We start from the raw sequence: 12,828 nt of genomic DNA on the forward strand, positions 1-12,828 counted from the left end.
CTGGTAGCTCTGACTGACAAGTCCCCCAGGTGTTTCTATAGATGTAACTTCCAGACGCTAAAGTCACATGGTCTCTAAATCACATGCTTTCTCCTTATGGCAGAGCTTCCCTACAGAATCTCTCCAGCAGGGGTGCCATTCCAATTTTCACAACTTTAAGTACTATTTTGAGTCAGGTAAAACTTAAAAAATTTTAAAAGATGCCTAGTTATACTTTTAAAAAAAGTATTTTATTATTTTCCAGTTACATGTAGAAATAGTTTTCAACATTTGTTTATATATGATTTCCAATTTCAAATTTTTCTCCCTCCCTCCCTTCCCTCCCCCCTTCCCTAGACAGCAGGCAATCTGATATAGGTTATATATATATATATAATAACATTAAACATATTTCTGCATTAGTCATGTTATATGAGAAGAATCAGAGCACAAAGGAAAAACTTCAAATCAGAAAACCAACAGCACCAAAAACAAAAGAAATAGCATGGTCCAATCAGCATCCATATTCCACAGTTCCTTTTTTCCTGGATTTGGAGAGCCTTTTCCATCATGAGTCCTTTGGAACTTTCTTGTTCCATTGGATTGGTGAGAAGAATCTAGTCTATCACAGTTGATCAACACATGTTGATGATACTGTGTATAATGTTCTTCTGGTTCTGCTCATCCCACTCATCATCAGTTCATGCAAATCCTTCCAGGTTTCTCTGAACTCCACCTGCTCATCGTTTCTTACAGCACAATAGAATTCCATTACATTCATATACCACAACTTGTTCAGCCATTCCCCAGTTGATGGACATCCCCTCAATTTCCAATTCCTTGCCACCACAAAAAGAACAGCTATAAATATTTTTGTACTTGTGGGTCCCTTTCCCTTTTTTATGATTTCTTTGGGAAAAAGACCCCAAAGTGGTATTGCTGGGTAAAAGGATATGCACAGCTTTATAGCCCTTTGGGCATAATTCCAAATTGCTCTCCAGAATGGTTGGATCAGTTCACAGCTCCACCAGCAATGCATTAGTGTTCCAATTTTTCCACAGCTTCTCCAACATTTATTATTTTCCTTTTTTTGTCATATTAGCCAATCTGATAGGTGTCAGGTGGTACCTCAGAGTTGTTTTAATTTGCATCTCTCTAATCAATAGTGACTTAGAGCATTTTTTCAGATGGCAATAGATAGCTTTGATTTCTTCATCAGAAAACTGCCTGTTCATATCCTTTGACCATTTCTCAATTGGGGAATGACTTGGATTCATATAAGTTTGATTTAGTTCCCTATATATTTTAGAAATTAGGCCTTTATCAGAAGTACTGGCCATAAAAATTGTTTCCCAGCTTTCTGCATCCCTTCTAATTTTGGATGCATTGCTTCTGTTTGTACAAAACCTTTTTAATTTAATGTAATCAAAATCATCCATTTCACAATATTCTCTATCTCTTGTTTGGTCATAAACTGCTCTCCTTTCCAAAGATCTGAAAGGTAGATTATTCCTTTTTCTCCTAATTTACCTAAGGTATCACCTCTTATGTCTAAATCATGTATCCATTTTGACCTTATTTTAGTATAAGGTGTAAGATGTTGGTCTATGCCTAATTTCTGCCATACCATCTTCCAGTTTTCTTAGCAGTTTTTGTCAAATACTGAATTCCTATCCCAGAAGCTGGGGTCTTTGGGTTTATCAAACAGTACATTACTAATGTCATTTACTCCTGTGTCTCCTGTGCCTAGCCTATTCCATTGGTCCTCCACTCTATTTCTTAGCCAGTACTGGATAATTTTGATGACTACCGCTTTATAGTAGAGCTCCAGATTTGGTACAGCTAACTCACCTTCCTGTGCATTTTTTCATTATTTCCCTTGAGATTCTTGACTTTTTGTTTTTCCAGATGAATTTTATTATTTTTTCTAGCTCTATAAAATAATTTTAGGTAGTCTGATTGGTATGGCACTGAATAAGTACATTAATTTAGGTAGAATTGTCATTTTTATTATATTAGCTCAGCCTATCCATGAGCAATTGATATCTTTCCAATTTTTTAGATCTGATTTGATTTGTGTGAAAAGTATTTTGTAATTGTGTTTATAGAGTTCCTGGGTTTGTCTTGGCAAGTAGAGTCTCAAGTATTTTATATTATTTACCGTTACTTTAAATGGAATTTCTCTTTCCATCTCTTGCTGCTGGACTTTGCTGGTCATGTATAGAAATGCTGATGATTTATGTGGATTTATTTTACATCCTGCTACTTTGCTAAAGTTGTTAATTGTTTCAAGTAATTTTTGAGTTGGTTCTCTAGGATTCTCTAAGTATACCATCATATCATCTGCAATGAGTGATAGTTTTGTTTCCTCCTTGCCTATTTTTTTTGTTTTGTTTTTTGGTGAGGCAATTGGGGTTAAGTGATTTGCCTAGGGTCACACAGCTAGTAAGTGTTAAGTGTCTGAGGCTGGAGTTGAACTCAGGTCCTCCTGACTTCAGGGCCAGTGCTCTATCCACTGCGCCACCTAGCTGCCCCCTCCTTGCCTATTCTAATTCCTTTAATTCTCTTTTCTTCTCTGATTGCTAAAGCTAACATTTCTAGTACAATATTAAATAATAGGGGTGATAATGGTTATCCCTGTTTCACCCCTGATCTTATTGGGAAGGCCTCTAACTTATATCCATTGCTTATAATGCTTGCTGATGGTGTTAGGTAGATACTGCTTATTATTTTAAGGAAAGCTCCACACATTCCTAAGATCTCTAGTGTTTTTATTAGGAATGGGTGTTGTATTTTGTCAAAAGCTTTCTCTGCATCTATTGAGATAATCATATGATTTTGGTTAGTTTTCTTACTGATGTGGTTGATTATGTTAATAGTTTTCCTAATGTTGAACCAGCCCTGCATTCCTGGTATAAATCCCACCTGGTCATAGTGTATTATCCTGATGATCACTTGTTGTAATCTTCTTGCTAATATCTTATTTAAGATTTTAGCATCAGTATTCATTAGGGAAACTGGCCTATAATTTTCTTTCTCTGTTTTTGCTTTGCCTGGTTTTGGTATCACCACCATATTTGTGTCATAAAAAAGAATTTGGTAGAACTCCACCTATTTTTCCAAATAATTTGTATAATATTGGAATTAATTGTTCTTTAAATGTTTGGTAGAATTCACCTGTAAACCCATCTGGCCCTGGGGATTTTTTTCTTAGGGAGTTCATTAATGGCTTGTTCAATTTCTTTTTCTAATATGGGCTTATTTAAGGATTTTATTTCCTCTTCAGTTAACCTGGGCAGTTTGTATTTTTGTAAATATTTATCCATTTCATTTAGATTGTTAAATTTATTGGCATACAGTTGGGCAAAATAGCTCCTAATTATTGCTTTAATTTCCACTTCATTGGTGGTAACATCACCCTTTTCATTTTTGATACTGGTAATTTGGTTTTCTTCTTTCTTTTTTTAATCAAATTAACCAGTGGTTTATTTATTTTATTGGTTTTTTCATAAAACCAGCTCTTAGTTTTATTGATTAATTCTATAGTTTTCTTGCTTTCAATTTTATTAATTTCTCCTTTAATTTTCAGGATTTCTAATTTAGTATTTAATTGGGGATTTCTCACGTTCTTTTTCTCACTTTTTAAGTTGCATGCCCAATTCATTGATCTCTCTTCTTTCTCCTTTTTATTCATTTAAGCAGTTAGAGCTATAAAATTTCCCTTAAGCACTGCTTTGACTGTATCCCATAGATTTTGGTATGTTGTCTCATTATTGTCATTCTCTTGGATATAGTTATTGATTGTTTCTATGATTTGGTGTTTTACCCACACATTTTTTAGAATGAAATTATTTAGTTTCCAATTGCTTTTCAGTCTACCTTTCCATGGCTCTTTATTACATGTAATTTTTATTGCATCAGGATCTGAGAAAGATGCATTTACTATTTCTGCCTTTCTACATTTGACTATGATGTTTTTGCGCCCTAATACATGGTCAATTCCTAGTTATACTTTAAGTATCCTTCTCACAATTAATTTCAATTATCTCAAAAAAAAGCCCCAAAACTGTATTTAACTAATTTTTCTCATCTTGCTTTAAGAAATGTCCCTGGGGCAGCTAGATGGCGCAGTGGATAAAGCACCGGCCCTGGATTCAGGAGTACCTGAGTTCAAATCCAGCCTCAGACCCTTCACACTTACTAGCTGTGTGACTCTGGGCAAGACACTTAACCCCAATTGCCTCACCAAAAAAAAAAAAAAAAAAAAGAAAAAAGAAAAAAGAAATGTCCCTGGCTTCTACCTGCTTGTTCCATACTTTAGTAAGGTGTTTTCCCAGGCTAATACAATTTGGTACTTGGTTCATATCATAGCAGGAAACACACAATAAGTAAAAGAGCATCAGGAGTTGCTACCATATTGTTGTACAGTACTGTGCCTTATGTTGTTGGTTGCTTAGATTTTGTCCCTTGGTTTTTGATTCCTTGCTACCCAATGTCCTCCCTTGGGTCCTAACTTCTGAATAACCAGTTTCTCTCACTGAGTCACCTTGAGATCTCTCTTTGCTCTGGCAACCTGCTGCCAGGTGTATCAAAGTCTAGCAGCCACCTAATTAGGGTATCATAAAGCTTCAGAATTCACCCTTATCTCCACAGCAGCATACTCTGCTCTCCCTACCTTTGCTCTTTTTAGCTACTTAAGATGTATCCAAGGAAAGATGTAAATTGCTTTCTAAACCTTCCTACTTAGTTCATAATCCTATCTTCCATTTCTCCCTTTCTTTCTTCCATGTGTAGGCATAAATGATGTATACACAGTATATGACTCCCTTTCTGATATGGAAAAGGTCATTCTAATGACTGTTTTTTAAATCACTCCATTTTGGGGGGGGCGCAGGGCAATGGGGGTTAAGTGACTTGCCCAGGGTCACACAGCTAGTAAGTGTCAAGTGTTTGAGGCCAGATTTGAACTCAGGTACTCCTGAATCCAGGGCCGGTGCTTTATCCACTGCACCACCTAGCTGCCCCTTCCATTTTGTTTTTAAATCAAGGTCCAATTTATGTTAAAAAGATTTCTTTAACAAACTCTCCCATTTTGTACCTAAAGTCAGATGCCTTGAATAAACTGTATCTTTGAGGAAGGGACTAAACCATTTCCCCCCTCTTTGAACATTCAAAAAAAATGAATAGAATAGTGTTTATACTTTTTAAAGGAAAACTTTCTCAAAAAAAGAGCTTTGAATCTGGCTTATAAGGTCTATGAGACATATTGCTGATATGATCATTTTAAATCATGTTTCTCTCTTTCTGTGCACTGTTCCATTCAAGCCTTCCAAGAACATGTGAGCAAGTAAATGAAATTTTTAAAAATTATTTTACTTTTAATTTATGGAATAAAACAAGTATTTCTATAATGTAGTATAAGAAAAAGATGAGCAAGTAAATGAAACGAACAGTTTCAGAACTCAGTAGAGGTATGCACTGAATACTTTATCTTTGTAACTATGCAAATTAATTTTCCTATTTTATATGTTCCCCACCCCAGTTTCGATATTCTGATTGGCTGGATAAGTTATACATCGTGCTGGGGACAGCTGCAGCCATTATACATGGAGCGGGACTCCCTCTCATGATGCTCGTCTTTGGGGAAATGACAGATAGCTTTGCATCTATGGGAAACAGAAATCAAAGTAATCTAACCCTGAATAATTCAAGTAAGTATCCCATCACCTTGAGTTGACACTATTATTATTCTTTTAATTGGAATATAATACAAACAGTGTTTTAAGTATATGGTGCTTTAAGATTTGCAGGGCACTTTACAAATAGTATTTCATTTTATCTTCATAACAATCTTAGGAGGTAGATGCAATTATTTTACCAATTTTACAGAAAAGGAAACTGAGGGAGACTGAAGTTGACTTGTCCGTGGTCACCCAACTACTAAATGACTAAGACCAATCTTCCTGACTGAAAGTCTAGAATTTTCTCCATTGTACCACTTAGTTTCAAAACAAACCAGTGCAGTGTCTATTGAACACTGTGTCATATAGGACACTGAATTAGAAGATGTGAGTCCCCCTCCTTGGGGAAACTTAAAACCTACTTGAGAGACAAGAGATACAATGTTTGTGTTGCAGTGGGAAAGTTACTTTGCCTCAGTTTCCTCATTTTAAAAATGAGGGGGGTTAGACTGGATGGTTTCTCAAATTCCTTCTACTTCTAGACAGAACTCTAACCCTATACAAGAAATAGAAGAAAGTATATAATTAATTAAAGTATGTGATATAGTTGATCAATAGTGTGGGAATAGTTAAAGCTTTAGAACTATTTACTGGAAGAGGTGAGATGAGGTAGGCAGGGTTTAGGCTGGAAAAGAAGAGGAAAGGAGTGTTGTAGGCAGTATGAGTGACATAAGGGCAGGGATGAGCATGATGTATTTGTGGAAAAGAGGGACATCAGCATTTATGAGCGTGAATGGTGCATAAAAGGGAGTAATGATGACTATGATTATATGAGCAGAGTGGGTCAGATTATGGAAGGTTTTGAAAGATGGATTAAGGAGTTTAGATTTAATAGGAACAAGAGGGAATTTTGGAGGCTTTTGAAACAAGAGGAATGACACAATAAAAGTCATGTTTCAGAATTAGTTTGTTGACATGCTGCATTAAGGATGCTGAATTCAGGATGGATTAAAAGTGTGGGAAATTGAAGATTCCAACCAGGAAACTGTTAACCCAGCCGTGAGGTGATAAGGAAATGGTTGGTGGAGGGGGAGTTAGAAATGAAAAGAAAGAGAAAGATATATGAATACATTAAAAATCTGGGATTAAGTTAGTATGGTTTGGGAATAAGGGCTCTCTCTATCTGTGTACACTGAACCCCATCTGTTAATGTAGTAGATAAGTTCCATGGAATTGCTGAGGCACATGGATATTTAAAGACTTTCACAGAAGGTCACAAAGGGGAAGAAGGTAAAACAGATGTATGATTTTCTTTCTTTCTTTTTTTTTTTTTTTTTGGTGAGGCAGTTGGGGTTAAGTGACTTGCCCAGGGTCACACAGCCAGTAAGCGTTAAGTGTCTGAAACCAGATTTGAACTCAGGTCCTCCTGACTCCAGGGCTGGTGCTCTATCCACTGTGCCACCTAGCTGCCCCCAGATGTATGATTTAAAAAAAAAAGTAAGTAGATTATGGGGACAGAATGAATATAGGAATAAAGTAGTGAATAATAGAAAACATTGAGATTTTTGAACCTTGGTGCTTTGGAAAGATGGTGGTGCTATTGATAGAGACTGAAATTGTAGGAAACAGAGCCAAATTTGAGAATGTCAGAATTTCCAAGGCTAGGATTCTGCCCAAGTATTAGTGAGTGACAGTCACCTGATGGAAAACTGTGATGCTAAAGAGGTGATGTCTACCTTTCTATAATTCCAAGGATGACTTTACCCTAAAGGATCGAAGAGTTAGTCAGCCAACAAGTATTTTTAAGCACTTACTATGTGCCAGGCATCATGCTGGGGTGAAAAGAAAGGCAAAAATAGAGTCTCTGCCCTCCAGGGGATCACATTTTAATCAGGAGACAATCAACAAATAAATAGTTATAGGTATAGGTATAGGTATATAGATAAAATACATATATAGATATAAAGTACATATTATATATGTGTATATATATTATGAGACAATTGACAAATAATGACATACATTTCATAGGTATAGGTATGGGTGATATAGATAGAGATAGAGATAAAATACATATATAAATAACATATAATATATAATGTGTATATATATCAGGAGACAACAACAACACATTTTATATATATCAGGAGACAATACTATATATGTGTATGTATACGTACATGTATATATGTGTGTATACATATATGTATGTATATATAATGAACTTTAGTCTCAAAGGCAAGGCAGTGGTAGTGGAGGGTAGCGGGGAAGGTGGGCAGGAAGGTAGGACCTCTTAGCAAGGTAGGGTTTGAGCTGGGTCTTGAAGAAAGCCAGGAGAACCAGGAAGCGCAAATGAGGGAGAAAAGAATTCCAGGCATACAGGACAACCAGTAAAAAGACATGGAATCAGGAGATGGAGTGTCTTGTGTAAGGAATAGCAAGTGGCTCAGTGTAGCTGAGTCCATAGAAAGGAATAAAATATAAGAGTGGAAAGATAGGATGTAGCTAGGCTTTGAAGACCTTTAAATGAGATGACTTTATATTTGGTCCCAGAGGTAATAGGGAGCCCCTAGAGTTTGAGTAGGTATATGACATGATCAGAGCTGTACTTTAGGAAGATCAGTTTGGTTAGTCAAGTAGAAGATGAATTGGTGTGGTCACAGACTTGAGGTAGAGAGGCCAACGAGAAGGCTATTGTAGTAGTCGAAGCATAAGGTGTTGAGAGCCTCTACCAGGATGACAGTTATTTATGTGGAGAAAGGGGAACAAATATGAAACGTATTGTGAAGGTATCCAACACATTGGATATATGGGATAAGTGTGAGGGAGAAGTCAAAGATGGCATGGAGGTTATAAGCCGGGGTAACAGGGCACCTGGTGGTGACCTCAATAGTAATAGGAAAGTTGGGAAGAGGAGAGGGTTTGAAAGAGAAAGATGAATGCATTTTGGACATTATGGATTTGGAATATGTACAGGGAATCTATTTTGAAATATCTTTTTTGGGGGGTGGGCACCAGGGGTTAAGTGACTTGCCCAGGATAACACTGCTAGTACGTGTAAGTGCCTGAGGCCAGATTTGAACTCAGGTCTTTGTGAATCCAGAGCTGGTGCTTTATCCACTGTGCCACCTAGCTGCCCCTATTTTGAAATATCTAAAAGGCATTTGGTAATATGAGATGAGAACCCAGCGCAGAGAGGCTAGAAACTAGTATGAGATGATAATCAAGACCATGGGTGCTCATAAGATCACCAAATGAGGTAGTATAGAGGGAGAAGAAAAGAGTGCCCACCGGGACACCCATGATGTAGTGGGTATGACCTGGATGAAGAACAAAACTGAGAAGTAGTCAGGCTGATAGGAGGAGAATCAGGAGATAGCTATGTATGAAAACAAAAAAGGAGAGACTTCAGGATAAGAGAATAATCAATAGTATTAAAAAAAACAACACTTCAGGGAGGCCAAGAAGGATAAAGACTGAGAAAAGGCTATAAGATTTGGCAATTTAGAGATCATTGGTAACTTGAGAGAGAATAGTTTCAGTTGAATGATGAGGTCAGAAGTCAGCTTCTAGAGGGTTTAGAAGAAAATGACAGAAGAAGTGGAGGTACCCATTATAGATGGCCTTTCAAGGAATTTGTCCAAGAAGGGGAAGAGAGAAAAATGATGGTAGGTAGAAGGGATTGTGAGATCAAATGATAGGGTTTTTAAGGATAGGTGGGACAGTATAGGTGGTGGAGGGAGAGGGAAGAGAGAAAGAGGGGAAGGAGAAAGAGAGGAATAGGAGAGAGAAGTTAGAGTTCATGTGGATGGTAGAGGAGGTAGTACACTGGAAAAGATGGGAGGTGTTGGGATGAAGGGTACTTGTTGAATGGTTAAACTTGTCAAGGAGAAGAAGTACATATTCATTTGAGACAAGGGTGAAGGAAGAAATGGGGGCATGTGATTTAAGGCAAAGAGGGTGGGAGAAGAGGAAGTGAATGGCCACAGTTTATTCTATGAAGTGTGAGTCATAGTCCTTAGCGGAGAGAGTGCAGACGTCACGAAAGGATAAGAATGTTTGGAAGGGCTGCTCTGGTGAGTGGGACAGCAAGTTAATTAGGGAGGCTTAAAAGGTTTGTCTTGCTGCAGTGAGGGTCCAACTGAAATCACGAAACATAAATTTGTCATGGACCCAAAGAAGTTTAGTCATTTTTTGTCACTCTGTTGAGGAGCTCATGAATAGGAGATGGGGAGGTGGGTGCTGGGAGCGATTCAAGGCTGAGGTTTGTTGAGGAGTGATTAGCAGGTAGTAGCAAAAAGGGTAACATTTGATCACAGATGATAGTGTACAATTTGACTCACTTACCATGGGGTTGAGTTAGAGAAGAAAAGAGAATATAACCAGGTCAGGGTGTTACGGTCTGAGAAATAACCAAGGTCATGGTAAGAAAGAATGGGATTAGATAGTGTAAGGAAAGGAAAAGATGGGATGATAAAAGTTCATCATAAGTTAAAGGAATTTCAGAGTTCACGAACATGGTAATGGAATTCTGATGGCAAGATCAAAGCTATAACCATCTCTGTATGCATCTGAGGTGATGGGGAAGAGCAGGTCGTGAGATTTGAATGGATTGAGGAACTGGGATATTTAGGAGACATCAGTAAGTATGTTCAAGTCCCCTACAATGAGGAAGGGAGTTGGGATGGAGAAAAAGAATGAGCCAGGTACTGAACTCAATGAGGAAGGAAGGAGACTTCCCAGGGGAATCAATACATTTTGATCACCAGGACCTGAATTAGGTGATAAATTGAAATAGTTTGACCTCAAAGGAGGAGAGATTGCTGAAAGATGGTGGTAAGACTGTATAGCAGTGGTAGTACAGAGTATTCCAACCTCTCCCCCACTACCTGTATGACCAAGGGTTGGGAGAACTAATTGAAAATGCAACTAGTACTTGAAAAGGGTAACCAAGGATATGGTGATACCAAGAAGAGAGAGCCAAGTCTCAGTGATGGAGGAAATGAAAATGGAAAAGGTTTAAGATGAAAGCAAGTTTAATGTGGCTAAGATGGAAATGTTTTACATGACAACACGTGTATAATCTATGGCAAATTGCTTGTCTTCTAAAGGAGGGGAGAGAGGATAGAGGGAAGGAGAGAATTTGGAATTCAAAATTTTACAGAAATGAAAGTTTAAAAGTTTTGTTTACATGTAATTGATAAAAATAAAAATTAAGTGTAAAAAATTTTAAAGAAAATTTGTTCACTTTGGAGCAAGCATTCCAGAGAACACGCGCGCACACACACACACACATATATGAACGGGGAAAAAAATCTTATAAGAGAGGATATCTGTTATGTCCAGACTTTCCTCCCAGTGCATAAATTGAGATTTCTTACAGTAAACAACTACTATTGGAGCACTCTTCTTGTAAGTTCAAAGGTTTTTTTTTCTAAAGTTCATAGTTAGAAAGCTATTTCTATAATGTCATGAGAGAGACCTTTTCTTCTCTGGGTTGTTATAACTCACGTTGGTGTAGGCACTAGTTACAAGCACGTGTTTTGCTTCTTCACAACCATGTGAACTCTAGACAGGACACGTGCTACCTTGTTTTATAAATAAGGAAATTGAAGCACATTGGGGTTGTATCTTGTCCAAGATCTGGTGACTAGTAGGTGTCTTGAGTCAGGGCTTGAACCTAGGTCTTTGACCCTGCTCTTTCTCTTACACCCTGATCCTCTATAATAAAACTGGATAAATGAATGCAGTTAATCTCTCCATGACTCACACAACTCTTAAGACTTTAAGTGATAAAAAAGGTAATTATCTACAATGGGAGTTCCTCACCTATACCATGATAATGTGCATCCTTACCAAAAAGAAAAAAACAAAAACCCAAACCCAAATGTATTGTTGTTTTAAAAAATCAAGTTATATGTAATGTTAAATAATGATTTGAGGCCTACAATCTCACAAATGCCAGGTATGAAATTCTGTGTTTTAATATATTCGTATAAATTATTTATACAGATGTGAGTCTTAGAGAAGAGGGTTTTTTCCTTTTTCAAAATAGAAGAATTGCAGTCTATCCATCATTGTTTTGTAATTTATGCATACAATATGGGCAGTACATACAACAAAGACTGTGCTAATTTTATGTTCCTAACACTTAACTTTTAAAGTAGAGTAGGAATAGTTTTTGACTTATGGAAATATAGTTATATTAAGTAACTATATTTTAAAAGATTATGTCTATATGGCTAAACAGGGTCCTGTGCATCTTTTTAACTTCAATATTTCTTTTTCTTTTTTTTTTGTGAAGGTGAAAATCCCTTTGCTAAACTGGAAGAGGAAATGACCACGTAATTAGCTATATTTCTTATTTGTGTCAGATAAGTTTTTATTATACTTGTTCTGATGTTATTATATTTTCAGTTTATGCTGTGCCAATAGAGAATGGAAATAATCAGTAGTCATAGTGTTGCTCAGTACCTAGATGATATAATATAAAAGAAGCCTTGACTATTTACAAAATAATGTTCATTTAAGGTTTTGCTAAATTGTCCTTGCTTAATAGCCAATGGAGTAGCTTATCCCTTAGTAGGATATAGAGGAAAGAAATTGAATAGCTTTTAAAAGCATACTCTCTTGATAGACACAGAGGCACATGCCTGTTATCCTTGCTACCAAGAAAGGCTGAGGCTGGTGGACCATGTCACCTCAGAATTCACAACAACAACAATAAAGTCTTAATACAGTTTTTTTTGTTTTGTTTGTTGTTGTTTTTTTAATTTAATTTTATTTTATGTGAGGCAATTGGGGTTAAGTGACTTGCCCAGGGTCACACAGCTAGTGAGTGTTAAGTGTCTGAGGCCGTATTTGAACTCAGGTCCTCCTGAATTCAGGGCCAGTGCTCTATCCACTGCGCCACCTAGCTGCCCCTTTAATACAGTTTTAGAAACATTTTTATCCACCATTCATTCTTATATACCATCGAAGCCAGAGAATTTTAGTTTGCTTCTCAGGTTTTTTCCCTCATACTCATAAAATGGATGATGATGATGCCATCAGTAATCTCTGGCCTCCCCGATCCTACCTTTCTCCTATTTCTGTGTTCCTGGTTTTCCTTTTGACTAATGATTTAAGAAATTTAAGAGAGATTTAAATTTACTACTTGTAATGAAGG

The 12,828-nt window shown here is 36.9% G+C and overlaps 1 protein-coding gene across 5 annotated transcripts in view; it reads left to right on the top strand.

The window, feature by feature from the left end:
• The window catches only part of ABCB1 (ATP binding cassette subfamily B member 1), a 210,255-nt gene that overhangs the window by 125,998 nt on the left and 71,429 nt on the right, over window positions 1-12,828 (top strand). For all 5 annotated transcript variants that reach the window (XM_043965966.1, XM_043965961.1, XM_043965963.1 and 2 more), the window contains 2 exons: window positions 5,522-5,690; window positions 11,965-12,004. In XM_043965966.1, coding sequence (XP_043821901.1) covers window positions 5,522-5,690; window positions 11,965-12,004 — 209 coding nt within the window. The remainder of the gene's footprint in view (window positions 1-5,521; window positions 5,691-11,964; window positions 12,005-12,828) is intronic.

The sequence above is a fragment of the Dromiciops gliroides genome, chromosome 5 (assembly GCF_019393635.1).
Source record: "Dromiciops gliroides isolate mDroGli1 chromosome 5, mDroGli1.pri, whole genome shotgun sequence".
Taxonomy (NCBI): domain Eukaryota; kingdom Metazoa; phylum Chordata; class Mammalia; order Microbiotheria; family Microbiotheriidae; genus Dromiciops; species Dromiciops gliroides.